Source organism: Podarcis gaigeae (genome assembly GCF_964106915.1).
Source record: "Podarcis gaigeae genome assembly, chromosome: 17".
Classification (NCBI taxonomy): Eukaryota; Metazoa; Chordata; class Lepidosauria; order Squamata; family Lacertidae; genus Podarcis; species Podarcis gaigeae.
In genome coordinates this window covers 18,982,816-19,007,213 of record NC_139694.1, presented here as the reverse complement: position 1 = coordinate 19,007,213, position 24,398 = coordinate 18,982,816, and the positions used below count along the sequence as shown (strand labels likewise).

The window sequence follows — 24,398 nt, the reverse complement described above, 5'->3', positions numbered from 1 at the left end:
GTTGAACAGGATCTGAGGCTTTTGCATGTGCTTGCCAGGACATTTTTAAGATGCAGATGGAAATATGAAGCACTTCCTAGGTGATTTACAAACACAATAGCAGCATTACTGTTTCTGGTTCCCAAGCCAGACAAATGGTGCCTTGCTTTGGATATGGACAGGGTTGCTCTTGTGAGAATGCACAAGATTTTGTAGCAGGAAATGGACTAAAACAGATGGGGCAACATCAACTGAATGTTTCTGTATCCTTCATTGTTTTTCTACCAAATGCACCCCGAGAACTATATAGTGTTTGAAGCCACACACACTTCGCCAAATGTTTCCGATTATTGTTTTCTTTAATTCATACATGCTTGTTTCAGAGACAGATTTGCACCTGTGGTTCCACTCAGAACCATAGCTGGCAACCGTTCCCATTTTAAAAGGGAAATTCCCTTATTCCGAATAGGATTCCTCACAAGAAAAGGGAAAAGTTGACAGCTATGTTCAGAACTCTGAGAGCAATTGCTCTGTTAAGACTCACAGATACACTGCCTAAAAACATGAGGGTCAGTTTGTGCTTGTGTTTTCCTTCGGAGCAAGCTTGGCTTTTTATCTTACCAACATGATTTTCATTTCCTATTTGGTCCCACCCGCATGCTTCAGACAGGTTAAATTTATTCAAGTGCTTTGCAAGTTTAACATTTCTTCAGTGCCATCTCCCTTTTTTTTTTTTACCGATCAGGTTTTTTTTTTAAAAAAAAAAAAAAGTTTGAAACACTTTTCTAGAATAGTGCCACAAAGGTAACTTATAAGGGCTGTGCACAGCTCATGTGGCTGCAAAGAGGAATAATGCATCTCAACTGAGCCTGATGCTTAGAGGTTGCACATCTAACCACAGCAGGCTCACACCTATGCACACCGAGACCCTTAATGTCCTGTGCTTTATGTGGAAATGTCCTAAAGCAAACAGGCCTGAATTTGGAAAGAACTGACAAGTTTCCAAGTGTACCCATGGCTTTTGGACCATCTGATATCTTGAATGCCCATGAAGATCCAATTATGGCTTGCATGTGTGACATAAAGAAACTACCTGGGCTCCCATGGCTCAGAAAGTAATATTTGTGCTTTGAAAGCTGTTTAGATTTTTTTCCCCTCCTGCTACCAGCCACACAGTGGACTGGGCAAACAGAAGTTCGCACAGTGGACTGGGTAAAAAGCTATTCCCTTTAACAGGGAATTGCTTGCCTGTTCATCCATGCGATCAGCTGCTAAACACCTTCAGTTATGCTTCCAGTTCTCCCCTATGCATAGCATTGCCAATAATTGCAGCCCAAAGCTATTTCAGGAAACACGTTGATTACAAACCGTGTGAAAAACAATAACAATGAAACATTGTGGCTACTAACCGTTCATCAAAATGGATAAACCATTCCATGGACAAAATATATTAAATTACAGCCACTGGAAGCTAAATTCTCCTCAGACCCTTGAAGGCTATAATTTCTGTCCTTGAAAACAAAGTTTGAATAAATGTTCTGAATAGCTCTGCGGGCAATCTTTATTTTTGTCTCTGTTGTGGTTTTTTTACCTGTATTTCAATAGTGCCAGAAGCATTTTTTAACAAGCTGACAGCCTGAGAATGAGTCATTCCTTCGGTTGGTGTTCCACAGATGCTAACGATCCTATCCCCTACCTGGAATATAAAAGAGGGAAGGGTGAGGAAAGAGAAGTCAGATGTCAATGATATCAAGTTGGCCTCTTGAAAGTCACTGGGCAAAGAGGACTTTTAACAACCCCCTTCCCATTTCAAGGCAGGTTTGAAACTGCTTCCCTAAGTACAGATCACCACAGATACACATTCTGCATTGCCAAGTGCTTGCCACAGAACTGCAGCTCGGGAAAGCACTTTATGTCTGTACCATTAAAAATAAGGTATTGCTCAAGTGGTGGTTTATTTTGTGCTCAGCTTCTCCTGTCCATTGCAAAGACAGATGGAAAAATTCTCGGTAGTGATTCCCTTCTTCCCTTTGTGACGATGCTGGAAGCTTCATTGTATTGTGAGGGTTTTGAAGATGACAAGGGACAAGTGTATATTTCAAGGGTTTTTCAGCCTTTGCTGATTGCAGGAATAATAGCAAAAAAATAAATAAAAATGAGAACTTGCTCCTGCCTCCGGAATTATAAGCAGGCAAGGAAGATGGTCTTTAAAAAGGTCGCTCATGAAGAGTATAACATGTGGTGGAATAGTAATGTAATAAAAAATATATAAAGGAAATGATATATAATGAAATGGGGGGGAAATGTTTAAAATAACCTTTGTTAAAAAAAACAGAAGCTTTTTTACTAGGAATTATAGGTACCGAGATCCCAAAAGACTAGAGGAAATCGTTCATGTATGCTACAATGGCCGCTTGGATGCTGCTCACCCAGAGATGGAAGGAAGAGACAAACCCAACCAAAGAAGAATGGCAAATCAAGTTGATGGACTATGCCGAAATGGCAAAATTAACTGGGAAGCTCAGGAACCAAGAGGACAAGATATTTTTTAAAAGAATGGGAAATCTTTATAATGCATATGCAAAATCATTGCAGACAGGTCAAAACATGAGCAGGATTCTAAATACAACTTGTAATATAACAGAAAGTACAGATAACTTAGGAAGATGAAAAATATGGAGAAGTATTGATATTCAGTTGAAAACAGAATTAAGAGGACCCATGGATGGGATGGGAGGGGGAAGTCAGGCGATTCAGAGTAATCTCGATATGTGGATTCTGTATAATCTTTGGATGCATGTTTATTTTCTTTTTTCTTTATTTTTGAAAATCAAATATATATATATATAGAGAGAGAGAGAGAGAGAGAGAGAATAACGTACAATCTGGCCACAAGCCAGGTGTTTGTGGGTTCACAGACTACATTCACAGGTGCTTCCCTCCCTTGGGAGCCTATTTCAGTGTCTGCACCATGAAAAACTGCTGCTTCAGCACAAATGCCCATCCATGCAAAAGACTTCTGTGGCAAAATTCCTTCTCTAGCAACTTCCCTGAATGCGGCCCGTCAAAACCGTGCTTTTGAAAACAAATGACATACTAGCAGCTGGTGTGCGTAAACAAAATTGAGTTGGGGAGCCTGCTTGTGAGGGTGTGGGGGAATCAAGTTGGGGAGTCAACCTGAGGTGGATCCACCTTTATTCTGCTTGCACCATCAAGCGCCCCTGCTTGAAATTTTCATCCATCCATGCAGTGTCTTAAGATTTCTGAGCCAACCAAGTGGGAGGGGTTCACAGGTTTCTGCATTCGACACCATCCTTTCTGAGATGTTCAATGTGCTCTGCAACTGATGTAGTTTCAATGTGGGAATGGGCCAAGAAATGAAAAGACCCTGCCTTCTTCCTTTGAAGTGAGTCTACAGCCTTTCTGGAATTTACCACACCATTTGCTAGACACCCCCCCCCAAGACACCTATTTGATGGTGAAAAGCAACAACTGAAGTTGTTATCTTGAAGTTAGAACACTTCATTTTCAAGGTTTTGTTTTACTCTTTTCTTACCCTCAATTTCTGAGTTTGAGCTGCAACTCCATTAGGATGCATCATGGCTATAAAAATCGGAACGTCTCCAAGAGGGCTTCCGACGCCACCAGCAATACTAACTCCCAAGGAATCTGAAGGGCCCTGTAACACAAAGTCAACAACAACAAAAGAAAAGCTGCTATTATTCAACACTCGAATCGTTTTGTGCAAGTTGTAAAATCAGAGCTACAACTCCCTTCATCCCCATCTACGGCCAAAGGCTTCCCATCTTAACTTCCACATTATTATTATTATTATTATTATTATTATTATTATTATTATTCTGTCCATCTGACTGGGTTGCCCCAACTACTCTGGCTGCTTCAAACAGCTTGACATAAGACATAGAAACTTTATTTGCATCAGCCACTAGCCATAGCAATAAAATAAAATACAATATACTGAGGATAAAGCTAAATGCTTAGATATGAAATACATTCTAGACGTATCATCAATACAAATGACAGAACTGATACATAATCTTTTAACCACAGTTAAGACATGTGAAGCAACAGGTTTTCTTTTGATTAAAAAACACCTGAGCAATGTTAGAAAGTTGATCAAATAATATATCTTAATTGTCCCTACTTTTTTTTGCAGTTTTTGCTGTCACCTGGCTATCTTGATAACAGATTAAAAACTCCCCTATACAAGGCTGCCTTCAGATGTCTTCTAAAAGGCAGGTAGTTGTTTATTTCCTTGACATCTGACAGGAGGGTGACCCACAGGGTGGGCACCACTATCGAGATTCCCTGTAAGTCCACTTAACACAGTGAGGGAACCGCCAAAAGGCCCTCAGAGCTGGACCTCAGTGTCTGGGCTGAACCATGGGCATGGAGACGCTCTTAAGGTATACAGATCAGCACCAACACTTTGAATTGGCTTGATTCAGCCAAGTTAGCATCTCATTGTTACCTTTGTTCTATTCCTACTGCCCTAATTCTTTGTAACCAATCCAATGAACCCTAGTCTACTGTACAGTGGTACCTCGGGTTACAGACGCTTCAGGTTACAGATGCTTCAGGTTACAGACTCTGCTAACCCAGAAATAGTACTTCAGGTTAAGAACTTTACCTCAGAATGGGAACAGAAATTGCATGCCGGCGGTGCGGCAGCAGCGGGAGGCCCCATTAGCTAAAGTGGTACCTCAGGTTAAGAACAGTTTCAGGTTAAGAACGGACCTCCAGAACAAATTAAGTTCTCAACCAGAGGTACCACTGTATAAACAAACATACCCATATTTATCAGTACACCATTATCTGCAATACCAGTGGGTTTTTTAAAATGTGGAAGTAAAAATGAAACAGCTATATAAAGAAAGCCAAGCTCCCTCTAGTGCTTCTTTGCGCTTATAACGTCCAATCTCTGAGCCTGCTGAGGGGGAATAGCACGGCAATCTGTGAATCTTGCACTTTGTTTAATGCTGCCTTTAGCATTAAGTATTTAATGGCTGCAACTTTGCACAGTCTAATAGGCTTGTTTTCTGTGAGGAATTTTCGCTGCTGCAACTGTATCCCACATCTTCTGTAGGAGCTCAACTTGATGCTTTATTAGCCATTGTGTTCAGCTCAAGGATTTTAACGTCAGCATCTCAAGGCCCAGATGGCGTGGGGCCACATTATCTGAGCAGCTGCGTCTTCCTGCATGTTTCATAGCAACTGCATTGCAAAGCAAGCATTCTTGTCAGTTAAAGTTTCCACACTGGAGAGCATCGCTTGTCCAGTTTTATTCCCCTTGCTGTTTTGTGCAGTTTAAAACCTTTATTTAAAAGTTCATCGCAGGAAGTGGAATTTGAACACAGCTCTTGCACCTACTTTATTCTATTCCTGTTATGAAGCTCAGTGTTTGTGTTTTGAAATGATCTGAAGATTCCTGACAAAGATGAGGATAAGGAACAGCTTTGTAAATAAATGTGCATGATCAAGGGAGATTTGGGCTTGTGCTTCTTCTACAACATGTCCATCTCCATGCCTTGTGGCAAATTGTTTCTGGAACAGAAGGTGCTTACAAAGGCAGCTAGTAATATGGGATTATTTTAAAGTAGGAAAGCAACAAAACCAACCTGCCCACTGGGCATGCCTCAGCTTTTCAGAATGCCAGCAGGAGCTCTCTGGTTTCCAACCAAAAGCACGATATAAATTCATAATGCAAATGGCGGTATGTTTGTAAAAGGAAGATATACAAAACATTCCGAAGGTTCAGATTCTGCAATTCCTAAGTAAATAAGACTACTGATAGGTTCACCCAAAAATCAGGCAGAGAAGCAATTTTCAAATCTCCAAACCTAACTTTCTTTCCTTGGATAAATAATGGGAATTTGTGTTATGTAACTTCAAAATATGTGTGAGAGGTCTATTGATAAAAAGAACACAAAACTAATAAAATATAATGCAGTCGAAATCTTCCATTAAGCAGAATAGCCAAATTGATGCATGATGCAATCCTGCATCTATTCAAGTTAGTAATCAATTCTTCTTAATTTTATACCAGCTTCTAGGTTCTACTTACCTTTTTTATTTCGACTGTCCTTAATCCTTGTATTTCAGATGCTACTGTTAAAAAGGGAAACAGCACTGTTATGACTGGTGTTTTCCACTTTGAAACATTATTTTCCATGCACTCCAGAACATTTTTTTTTAATCACTGTTAAAGCTTACATTGTTTTCAAAGCAATTTAAGGAACCTGGTAGCGCTAGTCTCTAGGTTTGCTTGTTTACTTAAAAGCAAACAAAAATGCTAAATTTTTCCTTAAGCACATCTCCCTCTTTCCTTCATGACATTTGTTTGGTCATTAAGTTGCTGCTGGAAAGTCAGGGTTATGTGCTACATCAGAGGCAATGGGGAACTTGCTTGATTTTTTCCCGCAGAAATAACCAGTGCTTTTTTTGGTAAAATAAAAATAAAAAATGTATCTTGATAAAAGTGTTGTGGGTACCAGCAAAAAAATGGCTGCCCCGGCAACAGAAAAAGAGGTGGCAGTACTCCCATACTGTTGAATACTGCCACAAGAAAAGCTGGTTCTTGATTGTTTCAATTAGGGTGGGCATGAGAAAGATTGGGATCTACTCAGTGCTGGATTTACATATAAGCTGAACAAGCTATAGCTTAGGGCCCCACTCTCTTGGGGGGGGGGCAAAAAATTTAACCACAGTCTCTGGTTGGTATATCTGGTAGTTCTAGTAGATCAAAATCTGCCCATCATCCCTGGCTTAAACATTTCATTCCTAGAGGGAAATTTTAATCAATGGGCAATAAACAAGAAGAGAGTTTTGTTTTGTTTATTTCTGAAGTCACTGAGGTTCTGTCATGAATATCGCTTCCATCCCCAGTGCACAAAATCTTTCTATATGTATACTTTCAATTGATAAGATAATTTGTTATATTTTCATACAATAATGAAATATCAACTGTTATCTGAATTGTGTGGAGGCAAAATAAATAGAAGGAAAGAAATACCACCGAAACAATACTGAGGATTACTAAATTACTCACAGTAATGCATATGGATATACAATGGTACCTTGGGTTACATATGCTTCAGGTTACATATGCTTCAGGTTACAGACTCTGCTAACCCAGAAATAGTACCTCAGGTTAAGAACTTTGCTTCAGGATGAGAACAGAAATCGTGCTCCGGTGGCATGGCAGCAGGAGGCCCCATTAGCTAAAGTGGTGCTTCAGGTTAAGAACAGTTTCAGGTTAAGAAGAGACCTCCAGAACGAATTAAGTACTTAACCCAAGGTACCACTTTATAGAATCCCATACTTTCAAATTCCAATACAGTATGAAAATGCCCCATTTCTCAATCAATCGGTTTTCTTTTTGTCTACCTTCTCTGACTGGCCAAATTTGTTAATTTTATCTTATATATAAATTATCCCACATTCTTAGGAAATAATCTGATATAAATGGATTATCTTTATTTTTCAAGTTCTGCCTTCTAATGGAAATTCCTACTGTTATTAAAAGGTGAGTAATAATTCCTTATTCTTCCATTGGAACTACTGGATTTCACAGACACAAGCACAATTAAGGGATCTAATGGCAAGTCATAGCTCGACATTTCCTGCACACAGCTGACGACCATTTTAGAAGCATCCAACTGACGTGTGACTGCCGACACACAAATATTTTTTAAATTTTGGAACATGACCAATACATGTGAGCATGAAAGCACAAAATGCAATGTGATTGCTGGGAGAACAACATGTATCTAACAGCACAGAAATAACTGAGAAGATATTAGTTACAGAATTTGAACAGCAGCAGCTGAAACTTACAGGAATTCTTCTTCAGAGTACTTTCATAACTTTCTGGTGGGTTGGATCCCGAACCTGGGAAACTGAATGATGACAGGCTGCCGCTTCCCTCGCTGACCTTAAAGAGTTACACCACTGAGAATTACTAGAATCCCTTAAGTCCAGTTTTCTTTCTACATCAACAATGGCATGTTCAGACGTCCAGCTTAATAATCCAAAATACCAACAAGCTTTGTGCAACCACACTCAGCTAAGTCACTCCTCTCTTCATACAAGCCAGGATATGAAACCAAGGTTTAAAGTTTGTTTAATATCCTGATTTCTTTGGAAGCCATTAACCACAGTTTCCTAGTTAGGATGCAACAGGAAACTATAGCTAACTTGTTTCCCGGCTTTTTTGCAGAGGAAGGAGCAAAGTGGCTGCATGTAGCTTGTTCATAACTTGGCTCACTAAGCTGATATTTTATCATCCAAGTACAACTACTGTCTCATATTTCGTAAGTAATATTTTACTTGGACCATGTCTGCCAGTTGTGCTCAAGGACATGGTCCCCCCTATGGGAGTGAAAGTACAAGTATGAATGGCAAACTTAATAGTTTGCAGCATATTAGAGCAGTCAGAGCAAGAGCTTGGCAGAGTATCTTGTTTGGTGTAAAAATACTGTGTACCGGTAGAAGGAAGCACTTTTCTGGAGTGAAAGAACCCTCCAGATATGTGAGATATTGTACTCTCTTTCCCTGCTAAATCAGACTTCTCAGCAGCTATCTTGAATGGAGATGTAACCAAGTTACCCAGAGAGAAAGACAACGGTCAATTCTGTTCCCTGTGCAGAGCAACCAATCAGGCATGCACAGCCCTCCTATGGATGCAGTACAGCTGCTAACAGTGAGAAGAGGGGTTAGCACCAGAACATCCCTTCAGGCACAACATAGTACATGGGAGGAGACAGAAAGGAGGGGAGGGGGACTAGATCATACCCCAAATGTTTAGTTGTGACAGCAAAAATCATACAGTTAAATCCCAACTTAGTTTTCAGTACATTTGTAGATGTGCCTTGTCTTACACAGCATTGGGAACAGGGCTGTGCTATACAGCAGCTTTGAGGATCTAAGCTGTTAAAAAAAAAAGCTAGAATAAACCCAATATGGCTATGGGTACATAAAACTGCCTTTTATGTACTTGACTTGGAGTTTATTCATCTCTGTTCAGCCTCTACAGAAAAATCACTGCCACTGCGAAATCAATTCCCTTTTATTTGCTTATATAATTTTAACAATGCTTGTGATGGTTCCAAATGAAGCCAATGCAAGCAATTACAAACCTGGCTGCTCTGAGACGTTCTCCTCTCCGAATGGAATGGGCCTGCCTTTATTCTTCCAACTTCTAGTCTGACTGTACCTAATGAGCACTAGAGAGCAGGCATTATTTGTAAGACACAGATTCCTTAACCCAGAGTATAATGATGTAAAGGCATATCTTAGTTAAAGGAAGATCAAGGGCCATTTCACACAAGTCTTAGCTGAACCTTCTGTAAGTGTTGTCCATTGTGTGATTACACCCGTGCTGAGAAAATTGCATGAACCTTGTCTAAAATCACAAAGGAGCATGTAGATTGCACATTGTCCATGCCTGCCAGTTGGTTCAACAAGGACATAGAGGGAGGTCCCTACAGAAGCAATGGCATAATAATGATGGTACATCAGCTGTATTTCACAGCCAGCTATGCCCATTAACAAATTGCTGTTTGGACAAGGTAACAAAATTATACTTTGAGTGCTTTAAGTGGGAGAAGCTCTTCTCTAACTGCAACATTGAATGGCATGTGAGAAGAATCAATTCCAAAATACACAGAGAATGAAGACGTATTCACCAAATAAGGAATGTGACCCGAAACCTGTTTTGGAAAACCAAGCAAAACCACCTTCAGCCATTCCAGGCTTTGCTTCTGTACATTCCAAGTCCAACAGAAGTTTGCATTAGTCCCTACTTTAACCCTCAGCAAGGACATCCACTATTGATGTCTTCAGTGACCCCAACGTTAAGTGGCTAAACCTAGCCCTTCTAACATCTAGCTAGCATTTCTTTTCTGCCCAGAGTATCACATAACCCAGCGCTAATGCTCTCCCCCCCCCCTTTTCATCCCCATCTATGAAAAAGCCACAGCAACATGATGCTTGCAAGTTGCTTCAAAGCACAACGTATAATCCTGACTTTGACAAGTAGGAACGATAAAGGAACTTCATTTAGAAACAGTAGCTTTTGTTTCCACTGCTGGCCGTGCACTGCAGTGCTAAATCAGAAGTAGCAGCATATTTTAATCCCCTGGAACAAGTGAATATCTTTTAATCCCCAGTCTGTCGGTTCTGTATGTGCTGAACGCACAATGAAAGCAGGGTGGGTGGGTGGGTGTGCAAACGTACCTAAAAGGAACTGCTTAACTTAGGCCTTTCATTTGCTTTACGAATATGGAACGTTAAAAAATGCCAACCTTAGCATCCCTTAAGAAAATACCAGAAGAGACCGGGAATGATCAGTAGGGGTGGCCTCCCAGCAGCAGAGTCACTCACACTTAAAGGAATGCTGGTGGGGAGGTTGATACCCTCCTACCAATGTGTTGTTGTAGTGCCAAGCTTCCCATCACCCTCTCTTCCAAGAAGTAGCAGCAACTCCACTGCCAGGAGGCCCTTGTGCACAGTGGCAACCTCTCCTCACCAACCCCCCCTGCACAAGACTTGTCCCTAGAATTACGAGGAAGTCCCTGTTACATCAGGCAAGAGGCCCATCAGATACCTATGGGAAGTCTGCAAGCCAGATGGGAGTGCAACAGCACTATTCCCGTTTGCGATTCTCGTTTTGGAAAAAGAGAGGACCCAGTATCCATTTATGCAGTTATGTTTTTCTCTATCGTTCTGCCATTACCTTTAACAAAGCGGCCACCGCTTCCTGGTTAGCATTTCGAACATCTTCCCCGTTCACCATTAATATCTGGTCTCCCTGCATCAGTCTCCCATCCAGATCTGCTATGCCTCCTTTGACAATGTCTGACACAAACACTCCAGTGTCATTCCTGCAAACAAAATAAAGGAAGTATATTTTGTTGGGTTTCTTTATTTAAAACATTATATATTGCCCTTCAAGAAGACATTTCCAAGGTGGTTTACTATGAACTTATGAATGTATTCATTACATAGTTACCTGGTTAAGAACGAGCTTTTAAAAGCAATGATCAAACAAGTATTTTGGTGGGTAACATGAGATTTCATGAGATACAACCTAACAGGATTCTCATATGCAGATCTTACAGCAGAATATTATGTCCTGGTGAATAAGGGAGACCAAGGTAACAATGCCGTAGACACAATTGCTCCTTACGCCAAATATGAATTTATTTCTGCAGTCATAAAGGGTGGAAACTAAGAATGACAACATGCTGAATTTAGTAAGAATGGTTCGTGTATGTCAGCAGAGGGGACTAGTGGGCCAGATTCCCTGGCAGGCCAAGTCTGACAGGTAGAAAGGGTTGTTTACCTGTCAATTATCTGATGTCACAATGACATCAGGTGATGCTGTGCTTTGAAGTCCTTATTGTTGGAACTGGTGGCTCAAACAAGAACCATCTTGGCTGTGAGTCCTGGAAGACCTGCTCCTTGCCTTGGAGGCCGTTTCCAGTCTGGGAAGGAGGGTATGGCTCTGACTGACTCCAACTACAAAAGCTGAAGCTGCTTAACAGACTCTAGGGCCAGGGTGTTATTTGGAGGTTTTTGCAGTGGGATTATTGAGGATGGTTTGAACCGATGGTTTGAATAGAGGAAGGGCAAATAAAATTATGTGTGCATGTGTGTGTGTATGAGCCAGGGAGTGTGAGGCTGTCTAAAAGTGCTTTGCCAAGGCAGCTGTTTTTCTTCTTTTCAGATCACCTGATTGGTGCATCTAAAAATGTTATGTTCCAGTGGTTACATTTGTGTTAAGAGACTTAGGAGTAATGCATCTATCAATAGCTTCTTCGTTCTTGTGGGGTGCTGAAGAAAAGGATCTTCTTTGTCTTGTCCTTTTCTGAGCAAGTTTGCTATCTAGTCAAACAAGGAAGCTTAGAGACCTAATAGCAGATGCAGTCCCAAAGGGAACAACATTTCCTTACCCCTAAGCAGTAAGGGTAGACAGCTCTTATTTTAGTTGTACAAATGAGGAAGTGAAGCTGACTTGCAGCATGGCTAAGCAAGAGGTGAGGGGTGTGTTGAAACGATATCTTTGTTGGGTCTTATCTTGGATTAGACAAAGTGAATATTGCATTTATATAGCGGACATATGTATAATCAGAAGTTCTTTATTTTCTGAATCTTATTTTTCTATCTTTCTCTTTTAACCTCTTTCCTACTCTTTCTATTATTTATTTATTTATTTATTTTTTCCTTTCTCTATTTCTCCCCCCCTGCCTTTTGTGTTTTTATTGTATCTAGATCTTGGTTTGTTTGAAAAAAAGCAAGGGGGGGAGAGATATTAAGCTTTGTATTTTTCTCTATAAACCTTAATATAATGCATTTCCAAATAAATAAATAAATAAAGGTATTTCACATTTCAAGAAAGAAAGAAAGAAAGAAAGAAAGAAAGAAAGAAAGAAAGAAAGAAAGATGAACTATCTCTCCCAGGTCAAAGTTGCACTCACTAACAACATTAGTGAGAGAAGGTGAAATAAGAATTCCCTCCCTTAGCATTAGGTTCAAACGCTAAGGGAGGCGATTCTTATTTTACCTTCTCTCATTAGCTTGCACACAAACAGGGCCGGATTTAGGTTTGATGAGGCCCTAAGCTACTGAAAGTAATGGGGCTCTTTAAATGCCCTGCTCTCCTTTGTAAACAACAAATTGTCGCTGTTTTGTGTTGAATATATGCTATATGGTAATTTATGGACCTAATAGGTATCTAAAGCCCTTTGCACATAACAAATAACAACATAACAACACAAACCACTTTTGCTGTATGTAAGGTAAAGGTAAAGGTACCCCTGCCCGTACGGGCCAGTCGTGTCCGACTCTAGGGTTGTGCGCTCATCTCACTTAAGAGGCCGGGAGCCAGCGCTCTCTGCAGACACTTCCGGGTCATGTGGCCAGCGTGACGAAGCTGCTCTGGCGACCCAGCACCAGCGCAGCACACGGAAACGCCGTTTACCTTCCCACTATAAAGCAGTACCTATTTATCTACTTGCACTTAGGGGTGCTTTCAAACTGCTAGGTGGGCAGGAGCTAGGACCGAATGACAGGAGCTCACCCCGCCGCGGGGATTCGATTTGCTGTATGTAGGTTTTACTTTATTTGTTATTTATCTTATATTTTGGAAATGTACATCCAGGTTTTTTTCCCTTTAAATTATTTTGGGGACCCCAAGAGAGAGGGGTCCTAAGCTATAGCTTGTTTAACTTATACGTAAATCCGGCACTGCACACAAAGACCAAACAGACTTCCAGAAATTCTCCTCATGTACCCACCTCTTCCCAACAATACTTAATCCAAGTCCTTTGCCTGGCTTCTTCTGTAGCTCTATACTGAGCACATCATACATGTCTTCTTCCTTATACTGGGCTTCGTCCCTGTAGACAGTGAGGCGGACTTTCTGAGGCGTCTGTCTGAGAACGTTTATGGCCTCGTCATGTGTTGCGTTCCTTAGGTCGATTCCGTTCACCTGGGATTCAATTGTATGGCAGATGTCAGAAGCATATAGGACCCCCTCTACTCCTGCCTTTCTCCTTGCCCCCCCCGCCGCCACTCCCACTTTCAGAAGTATGCAATGTAAGGATGGCTTGTACGTTGCACAATGTTATACCTCCAAGATTTGATCACCAGCCCAGAGCCTTCCATCTTTGGACGCTGCTCCTTCTTCATACACCTCATGGATAATAATTGCGCCCTGTGGATTTAAAAGCAAAATATAAAACTTGCTAGACATTTTCGTTCATCATTCAGTTCAACTATTTTGAGACTAAGAAAAGAATAAAAGGGGGTTTTATGGAGATCTCAAAGGAATACAGATGAATGGGAGAAAGTACGTAATGTATCTGAAAAATTATTGTAAAGGACTACACACTTTAGGAGGTTTGACAGAAATCTTGTAGTAAAAAAAAATTAATTATGGACTGATTAAGGTTTTATAATAATTGGAATTAATGAGAAGATGCAGAAGGAAAACAATAACAAAAGGTACCACAAAGGGGGGGGGGGAGTCCAAAGGGATACATTGTTTGTATTTTGCCCTTTTTTGGGGGGGTGTCTTTTTTTGTTAGTATTTGAAAAATTGAAAACACACACACACACACATACACAAAGTAATACACATGAATAGTGGTGCCTAGAATAAATTCCGGTACAAAAGTAAAAATGTATGTTTAAATAAGTTTTCATTTGCTGTCCTGATGAAAGTGTGTGGTCAAGAAAAACAAAAAGAGGGAAAGCACCAATGTTTGTGTGTGAGAGAGTGAGTGAGTGAAATTTCAATGGTGCACGGAAATAAAGATTGCATTTACATACCGTATTTTTCGCCCTATAGGACACACTTTTTTCCCTCCAAAAATGAAGGGGAAATCTGGGTGCATCCTATGGGGCGAATGCAGGCTTTCGCTGAAGCTTGGAGAGCGAGAGGGGTCGGTGCGCACCAACCCCTCTCACTCTCCAGGCTTCAGGAACACATCTGCAGCCTAGGCAGCCCTGCGGGAGGTCCCGGAGGGCTCCCTACGCTGCGGGTAGCAGCCTACCGCCCAGCGCGAAGGGCGCCCTGAAGCAGAGCACCCTGCACGCCGGATAGACATCTGCAGCGTGTTGGAGCCCTGCGCGAGTTACCGTAGGGCACCCTACGCTGCGGATAGCAGCCTGCCGCTCGGCGCGACCTGAAGCGGAGCGCCCTGCCCGCTGGGAGTTCCCGCAGGGCTGTCTATGCTGCGGATAGCAGCCTGCTTCCCGGAGCATCGGGCGCCCTGAAAGCAGAGTGCCCGGCGCTTTGGGAACACATTTGCAGCCTAGGCAGCCCTGCGGGAGGTCCCGCAGGGCTCCCTACGCTGAGGATAGAAGCCTGCTGCCCGGCGCGAGAGGCGCCCTGAAGCAGAGCGTCCCACCCGCCGGACAGACATCCGCAGCATGTTGGAGCCCTGCGGGAGTTCCCGCAGGGCACCCTACGCTGCGGATAGCAGCCTGCCGCTTGGCGTGAGGGGCGCCCTGAAGCAGAGCGCCCTGCCCGCTGGACACACATTGGCCAGCCCCACAAGCTCGGGGGACAGCAAGGAGGCGCAGCGCCGCCATCCCGCTGTTCCTCAACCTGGTTCGGTTTCCCTGACCTAGTTTTGGGGGGAAAATAAAGGGAATTTTTTTCCCCTTTATTTCCCACCAAAAAAACTAGGTGCGTCCTATGGGACGGAGCATCCTATGGGACGAAAAATACGGTAATACATTTCAAAGCACCCTTCTTCAGGAGCACTACAGATTAGAACAGCAACATTTCACACTTCAGAAAAAATGTTAAAATGCTTATAAAACATAATAAGGATGAAACCCATTATTTAAAATGTATTTTATGTGGCAAGTGGCAACAAATACATTAAAAAACTTTGTAACACTTGTACAGATGCTAAAAATAATGCTCCAATACACACACTCAAACAAACAGAATTGCGGGGGGACACCCCTGCCTAGTGCAATTATGGACATAAATTTTATCCCCCAACTTAGAGATCAATTGTTCCCATCCATTTATTTGAGTCACATTGTATACTATATTTTTTTCCGTGTATAACGCCCCCTTTTATAAGATACCCCCTATTTTTGGGACTCCAAAGTAAGAAAATGGGAGAGGGGGAGATTGCCCAGAGTTGCTAAACTCTTTTAGGGAGGATTGCCCATACTTGTTTAGGTTTTTCGGAGGAGATTGCCGAAATTCACTCAACCACCACACTTCAAATAACACACTAACAATCTCTGGCTCTCGGCAGCAACCAACCCCACGTCCCCCCTTTTCACTATCTGTGTATAAAACGAGCCCCAATTTTTAGTATGATTTTTATAGACAAAACCCTAGTCATACACAGAAAAGTATGGTATGTCAAAGAAAGAAGCATTTTCCTTCTTTAGTTTGGGGTTATGAAAGGCATTTGTTACAAACCAGCAAAGTATCGGCTCCTCCTACTATGCTCAAGCCAAGACCGGTGCGTCCCTTGGAGATATCGATTGTCGTTTCACAACCCGGGATGATTGGGCATGTAGCTGGGTCAGATATCAATGTGGCTGGAGTTGAGGACCTGCTTGTGTCTAGAAACAGAAAACCGACTAGTTATAGCTATAGCTGCTCTCCTCCTTAAAAATCCTTGTCTACTATGGACTTTATCCTTTTATTCATTAAGGTGAAGAAGGCTTTTCTTGTCCATTCTCCCGCCCCCAACAAATACCCACATATACGGTTCGCCTCAATGCACATAAGAAAAACTGTGATGAGCTCTGGCCCCAAGAAACAGAGATGCCACCTGAATTCTTGCATGCTTCTTTCTCTCCTGCAAAGTCTGAAATCTCTCAGAAATACAAAGTTCTCTTTGAAATCTCTCAGAAATACAACTTATCTGAGAGAAACCATCTCTTCTCACACACACATTTGGCTGGATGCATCAATGTTGAAAAAACTATAAAATGGGATGGTTTTAGATGTTGTTTTCAACTTTTTCCATGTGGGATGTCTGCCACTCCCACTTTGGCTGAGGGCACATCATATTTTGTTTGTAGGGCCTTTAATTACTTTATTCAACTGCTTTGGCCAAGGACCAGCTAGTGTATGCTTTTGTTTTTGTTTTAAAAAATGCAACCTATGATTTTTCTCTTATTTTCCTATTCCTTAATAGACTACTTAAATTGGATTTCTGCAGTGATCTAGTCATGCCTGCTCATTCAACCAGCTTGGACTCATGCCATAAACTGGTGAAGTGAAGGGCACTAAAATCACAGAGTTACATCCAGCTGATGATAAGTAAACTTCCCTACTTGGAAGAAAACTAATAATTTTTAAGTGCCTTTGGCTTGCTAGGCAAAATTACAGGTATGCAGGTTCCCTAATAATAATAATGTCAGAAAGCGACTTATGGCAATATATAAACATTAAAATCAATTACAACAAAGCCAATTAAAAAACACATTTATACAGACAAAAGACAGGTCTTACAGTATCTGCCACACTAATGCAGTACTTAGAGTAATTCATATTAAGGCCCCAAAGCCTGGGTAAAAAGGCAAGTTTTTGCCTCCTGCATAAAAATAAAGATGGTTTCTGACAAGCCTCCATGCAGAAAGCCTTGTTCCTGGGCTTATGAACCATAGCTTGTTTTAACAATGTTTTGTAATTTTATCTAAATGTAATAGCTTTGCTTAGACATCCTTTATTTGGCCATCCCACCCTAGACACTCACTAAGAGGGAAAGAGGCCCAAGGAAACAGCAGCTTGAAAATAAACCAAGCTTTGGAGAAATAAATAAGCTGTGGTTTCTAGTCTTCTCTGCACATTTGTCTCGTGGTTTGGTGAACAAAACCATGGGCTAAAACAGACAATGGCTTAGTTCTACGAATGAATGTCACTGAATTCTTTTCCAAGACTTGGGGTAACTAGAAGATTCTTACTTTTAACCGACTCTGGTTCTGGTGATTCAGAAGGTGAAACAACGGCTGATTGTTGGATATTAGTTCTCTCACCCGAAGTAGCACTGTAAATCGGTGTTTGTGGTTGAGCAGCTGTCTGACTCTCCTCTTCAGCCGAATTGATTGTGAGTTTCACAGTGGGCTTTGATGTCTTCAGCAAACTGATAAACTTGAACAGTAAAAAAGAACTTCCATGTAACAAACCATTATAGATACATTATTTTTTTTTTCATTCTAGAGTACAGAAAATCGTATAGCAGGCATATTGTAACAGATTTCCAAAAGCATGCATAGGAGTCAAGTCCCAGGGACTGAGGTCCTGTTGGCTCCCTCCCAAAATCTGAGGGTGCCAGGGGCCCCCAAAGTCAATGGGTATTGCTATCCAAATGGTGCATGTGCCACATCTTCTAACTGATTATGTGGGGTGCTGCATCCCCCCATATATTTTATTAAAGTCATGGTAGACACCTCTTCTTTCAACACATAACTTGAGGGGTTTTTTATATTTTAAAATGCCCTGTGATCCTCAGGTGAAAGGCAGCGTAGAAATTTAATAAATAATAATGAAATGATAAATTCAGCTGCTTTAAAAAGGGAGCTGGAATCCCTGCTCTGCCCTTCCCCTCCAAAGAGCTGATCACAAGAACTGCAGTTAATAGGCTAAATACACATGCAACCATCAGTGCTCCATTTATTAATTATATATACCGTATTTTTCGCTCTATAGGACGCACCGGACCACAAGACGCACCTAGTTTTTAGAGGGGGAAATCAAGGGGGGGAATTATTCCCACCCCACCCCCAAAGAGCAGTGGACAGGCTGCTTGGGGAAGCCTGGGTTTCTTCCCCAGCCCCAAAGAGCAAAGAAGCCAAGACAGCCAGCGGGATACATCCCGCTGGCTGTCTTGGCTTCTGCCATAGCCGCGCAACCTCTCCAGCCGGGAGCTAAACCTCTCCAGTGAGGCTAAAGAAGCGTGGCTAAAGAAGCCAAGGCGGTGAGTGCTATCCATCCCGCTCGCTGCCTTGGCTTCCTCTTTAGCCTTCCACAGCCTCTCCCAGCTGGAGAGGCTGCGCACGGCTATGGCAATTCCCCCACCTCCTGCAAAAGCCCACAGGAGCCATGCACCCTTTAAGGAGTGTGCGGCTCCTGAGGGCTTTTCTACAAGGAGGGAGAAGGGACTGACTGGCCGTGCAAGTCCCTTCTCCCTCCTGGGGAAAAGCCCGCAAGAGCCGCACAAAGCTTGTGTGCAGCTCTTGGGGGCTTTTCCTGCCTGCCTCCCCCTGCATTCGCCCCATAGGACGCACAGACTTTCCCCCTTAGTTTTTAAAAGGGGGAAAGTGTGTCCTATGGAGCGAAAAATACGGTATATATTTACAGTGGTGCCCCACAAGACAAATGCCTCGCAAGACGGAAAACCCGCTAGACGAAAGGGTTTTCCGTTTGGGAGGTGCTTTGCAAAACGAATTTCCTATGGGCTTGCTTCGCAAGACGAAAATGTCTTGCGAGTTCCTGCGGGGTTTTTTTCCTCCTCCCCACCCCCTTTTCCCAAGCCGCTAAGCCGCTTATCAGCTGATCCGCTAAGCCCGCTAAGCCGCTAATGGCCTTGCTTCACAAGACGAAAAAACTGCAAGACGAAGAGACTCGTGGAACGGATTCTTTTCGTCTTGCGAGGCACCACTGTATTCTGCCCTTCCTAACAAAGGACCCCAGGGCAGCAAACAACAAAACAGGATTAAAAACATTTAAATATCCTCACAGCTAAATAATATGCCCCACAAGCCACTTCAGCTTCCCAAAAAAGCCAACATAAAGTGCTATTTTGGGTTCAGAAGTGTGACAGGAAAGAATGAGAAGAAAGAGAAAAGATTTAGCAACCCTCCTGAAACAGACAGAGCATCCCTGGTCCCGTAGCACCCTGACTAAATGCCTAAACAGAATCCTGGTATCTGTATTTTTATGCCCTTAAATGGTTGTATAGAACAGGCGTCAGTAAGTCGCATGCTGTAAGGAATTGCTCAAGTACCTTTTCTATAGGATACCCCACAACAACTTCATCGTCCACTGCCAGAATCTGATCTCCAACTTTAATTCGGCCATCCTGAAATAAAAATAACAACACTGGGATGGGATGGGGGGGCAGAAGGTTTTCCCATCTATACACTTATTACCTTCTTCTCTGAATGGGTCACAATTTAACAGCCTTACCTTTCCTGCTGCACCATGCTCTGTTAAGCTCTGAATAACCACACCGTTAAATGTGTCTTCTTCACCAATAGCAATACCTATGCCTCCTTGATCCTAAGAAATACAAAAGGACACCCAGAGGTATAGATGAATGTCAATCAAAGCTGTCTTAAGTATGAATGCTTGAGGAGTGCTATCTTCATTAATTTCTTTAAAAGATGGCCCAAACGATCTGCACCATTCAAACGCATTGATCAAAACAAGTTCGCTCCTCTGAAACTTGTGGCACCGTCCCTGGCAGTTTAAATGTTGCAAGGTGCATATTAAATACTTATTTCAGAAAAGACACATTAAAAAAGTGAGACAGAGAGATTGACTGGTGGTGGCATTAAAGCAGAGATTAATGCAGAAAGGACAGAATTATGGAACATATTCAGAGAGACCATGTGCATCTATATGGTTTAGACATTTGTTGCTCTTGAATATTGGCTCTTGAATAAATAGGGATTTTTTTGTATGCTTGTAATTTGTTTGATTACAGTGGTACCTCCGGTTGCAAATGGGATCCATTCCAGAGCCCCGTTTGCAACATGAGCAGAATGCAACCTGCATCTGCGCATCTGCAATTTGCCGCTTCTGCACATGCGTGTGACATCATTTTGAGTGAGCAGCGAAACCTGGAAGTAACCGTAAGTAAGCCGCGGGGGGGAAAATCCAAATTCCTCCACACCAGAGGACCGATGAAAGGGAGAGTGAGAGTGTGAGCCTGAGGCCTGCTACAACTCATTTTCATGGTTTAGTTATGTTTTGAATGAAGCCAAACACATTGCTGGATTTTGGGAAGTCTAAGACTATGCACCAACATAATGACCACACAGATAACCCCATGCGATCCAATATAAAATGGGAAAACACGTGAATCTTGAGAATGAAACTGAGCGTTGATTGTAAGATTGAAAACTGAGACCATTAGAGAAATTTGTTCATTCAGAGTAGGAAATGGTCCCTTCCCCTTCAGACTAAAGAAATTACAGACAGAATTCTGTTTGGGGCCATTTGCATCAGCATCTACTCACTTTAGGCAATTCCACATTTTTAATATTCTTATATAAACTCAAATCTATAGGAAAAATAGAGCTTGGATCATTCACTTCACCCTGAAAGAAAGAAAGAAAAATATTGTATCAAAATTTATCAATACAGAAAAACATAACATGCCATGTTCGTTATAGAGGTCACAGAACCAATACATCTAATGACATCCCGGCAACGACCAATTTACACACATCCAATTGACATGTGACCATGCACACGTAAAAAAAGGTAAAGGTAAGGTAAAGGACCCCCGGACTGTTAATTCCAGTCAAAGGCGACTATGGGGTTGCGAAGCTCATCTCGCTTTCAGGCCAAGGGAGCCAGCGTTTGTCCACAGACAGCTTTCCAGGTCATGTGGCCAGCAGGACTAAACTGCTTCTGGCACAACAGAACCGTGATGGAAACCAAAGCACATGGAATCACTGTTTACCTTCCCGCTGCAGTGGTACCTATTTATCTATTGGCAATGGCGTGCTTTTGAACTGCTAGGTTGGCAGGAGCTAGGACAGAGCAACAGGAGCTCACTCTGTTGTGGGAATTTGAAATGCCAACCTTTTGACTGGCAAGCCCAAGAGGCTCAGTGGTTTAGACCACAGCGCCACCCGCATCCCTTCATGCGCACGTGCATTGCAGCAAGATGGATGTGGCAGGGGAAAGGGGCAGGGCAGAACGGGTTTATGTGTGCTTCGCCGTTGCACACGATGACCCAGAACGCAATCCCCACGCAAATTGGGGGTCACCTGTACTAATGGCAATCTCATTTCTCTGTGTGCTAGCCCTTATGGAGCCAAAATGTCACTGTCCACATAGGATATAAGGTATTTGGGGGAGGGGGGAAGAAGCCACTGGGCATGTTCATTATTCAACAAGCTCTTAACTGGCTACTAGGGACAAAAATGAAAAGCCAGGGTGGGAGGGGCAATGGAGCAGGATATTCTGGAAGCAGCAGTGCTCTGTGCAACAACATTTTGTTTAACACAAACTTCCCTCCCCACCCCCAATTTCAGATTTATATTAAAGTACCTCTGTTAAAACAAGTTTTGCTAAAATCTACCTTGATCCCTCTTGTTTAGAAGCTATTTACAACATACTGAAGAGTATCCCCTTTTCCCCATCCCTACCATTATTAATTCTATCACATGAAAATAAATATGAAATACAAATTGTACCTCTTCATACTGAAGTAGCCCAGAAGAGGAAGGTGAAGTCTCTGTTGATTTCCCAGGACAAACGGCCATCTGTTGGACAGCATCTTTGTTTCTATAATAAATGGAGCAGAAAGTTTTCAAATCGAACTCTACAATACTTTCGACACCTAAAGCATTTGCTTTTTGCTTTTTGAAGGACATACCCACAATAGTGGTAAATCCTGAAAAGCATATATATCATTCAGGGAAGCTTTTAGCAATGCTTCAAAAGTTGAATTATATGGGGAAAGATACTGTTGAATATGCATTTAGATATTACAAAATGTTAAAAATAGATACAAACATTAGAGGTTGCTTACCTGATAAATATGATTTTTACTTTAGAAGGTGCACATTTTATTATTGAAGATGCATTCTGATGAGTCTTTCCATAAAGAACTTGTCCATTTATCTAGATAAATCAGAATGGGATGGATACTTACTTTAATTATGAATACCAGCTTTGTTCCACAGACAAAAGCAAACTTGATTTCTTTGTCACTATTGTTATTAAAACTGCTATTCAACCATTATGGTTGCAATGCACTAATCCTGTATCTCTATACTGCAATTGTTATCTCCTTTTTTAATATATAAAACAGCTGCTGGTTTGTATTTGGCTCTCGACTGGCTGAAATCGTCCTTCATTAGGTTGCAGTGGGCTGGCTGACTTTGGGAACATCATTATCAATTTCCACTAGTGATTGATCACCTCGTGACTCACTGTTTGTCAAATGGAAAAAAAGGCATGAAGACAGCAGGTTTATACAAGCAAGTAAAGGTAAATCAGCCCACTCCAACCAGGTCATTTTGTAAACGAGCATGGAAATGAAAATAAAAGGTATTTATGCAGTCCCTGGAGTGCACTGAAGCCCCCATTGAACAGAGTAAGGATTTGCTTCTGATTAAACATACATGGGATTGTTCTGCTATTGCATACTGTGTTTAAACAGTGTGCGTAAATCCTCAATATGAGGCCAGAAACACTTTTGCATAGCTTTTACAAGTGCACCAATCACACCTGTTCCTGGAAAAGGGAGATGTGACCATGTTCACACATGCCTTGGTCACACTGAAGTTTAGTGCAACAGACTCTACATGGGGCTACCTTTGAAGAATATTTGGAAGCTTCAGTTGGTTATGACATGCTCCTGCCTGTCTATACTGACTAGTGCCCATTGTTTAGAATATGTCACCCCCTATTTGTTCAAGCTCCTAGACCATTTCTGAGCCCAATTCTAAGCATTGGTGATGATTACCCTGAGAGCACTAAATGGCTTGGTACTGTGGTATTTAAAAGAATGTCTTCTGAAAAATCCACTGATGTGTATTTGAGTGCTGCTGCTCCATGTATCGCTTCTGTCCAAACAATAGCTGTTGGATACACAGGATGAGGCCTTTTCAGTTGTTGCCCATGGACTGTGCCCCACTCCCCCGCCCCCGACATTTTGATATATAGTTAAAATATGTATAGTTAAAATAGTACCATTTCACTGCGGTTTTGTTGTACAAACTGAATGACACTGCTGGCTCCTGAACACTTGTTTTCCTACCAGTTATTTTTAATCTTGTTATTTACTTTATTTTAGATGTTATTTTTTTGTGTGCCTTTCAACTACTGTCATGAGCTATCTGGCTGGGGTGTGTCTCCCAATTTATGGGGCAGAAAGAGATATGCATAAATCTTTTGCTTTAAAAAATATATATATTTCATAAATAAACACACCCACACCTATATAGTTATCCTGCAGTATTTATTTACTATAATACGTGTGATAACCATTGGCCTACCTAGTTTTTAAATAAGGGTTAAACAGAATTGTGGAGGCTAGCTCTATCAGCATTAGCCAAGGTAGCTAAATAAAGTCTGGTGCTCACTGTACCTCTGAATATACAGTACAGGTGGCAGACAAATTGTAGAGGGGGTAGCTTCCATGTTGACACCCTGTTTGTGAGCTATAAGAGTAATCAGACTGGCCACTGATGGAAACAAAATGGTGGGCTGGATAAACTCTAGATTAAATGTACTATATCTTATTCCACCTCTTTTTCTATTCTAATCCTGTTATATTCTAACATCCAGCACTAAACCTCCTATAGGACCTAGTGCTGAGTACTGAATACTTCAAAAGCTTCCATTTTCTTCTATCAACCCAAAGAGTAGTCCAATGAATGATAAAATGAATTGTGTATCTTCCTTCATCTGAGACTATGAAATCTGAGATGATGTTGGCTACTTCTGTGACATTAGTCCTGGTATAACTTTGGAGACCAAGAAAGGAGAAATGGAGTGAGACGTCAGACAACAAATAACTAAAAACCTAAGGGAAAAGCTTCAGGATGAATGACAACATATTAGCAGTACAACCCTATATATAAATCCCATTGAGCTCAAAGAGGCTTACTCCCAATTAAGTGGAACAGGACCGCAGTCTTGCTGTTTCATTAAATCATGGCTTTCT

The 24,398-nt window shown here is 41.8% G+C and overlaps 1 protein-coding gene across 27 annotated transcripts in view; it reads right to left on the bottom strand.

Moving 5' to 3' along the window:
• The window catches only part of MPDZ (multiple PDZ domain crumbs cell polarity complex component), a 116,015-nt gene that overhangs the window by 6,536 nt on the left and 85,081 nt on the right, over positions 1-24,398 (bottom strand). For 11 of the 27 annotated variants that reach the window (XM_083718158.1, XM_083718159.1, XM_083718160.1 and 8 more), the window contains 15 exons: positions 22,257-22,348; positions 21,919-22,009; positions 20,731-20,811; positions 19,676-19,768; positions 19,494-19,568; positions 17,452-17,638; positions 15,956-16,101; positions 13,634-13,717; positions 13,299-13,492; positions 10,736-10,883; positions 9,138-9,224; positions 7,837-7,933; positions 6,065-6,108; positions 3,536-3,658; positions 1,571-1,675 (listed from right to left, as the gene is read on the bottom strand). In XM_083718158.1, coding sequence (XP_083574284.1) covers positions 1,571-1,675; positions 3,536-3,658; positions 6,065-6,108; positions 7,837-7,933; positions 9,138-9,224; positions 10,736-10,883; positions 13,299-13,492; positions 13,634-13,717; positions 15,956-16,101; positions 17,452-17,638; positions 19,494-19,568; positions 19,676-19,768; positions 20,731-20,811; positions 21,919-22,009; positions 22,257-22,348 — 1,647 coding nt within the window. The remainder of the gene's footprint in view (positions 1-1,570; positions 1,676-3,535; positions 3,659-6,064; positions 6,109-7,836; positions 7,934-9,137; positions 9,225-10,735; positions 10,884-13,298; positions 13,493-13,633; positions 13,718-15,955; positions 16,102-17,451; positions 17,639-19,493; positions 19,569-19,675; positions 19,769-20,730; positions 20,812-21,918; positions 22,010-22,256; positions 22,349-24,398) is intronic. The other 16 variants (XM_083718157.1, XM_083718144.1, XM_083718152.1 and 13 more) reach the window with 6 other exon arrangements.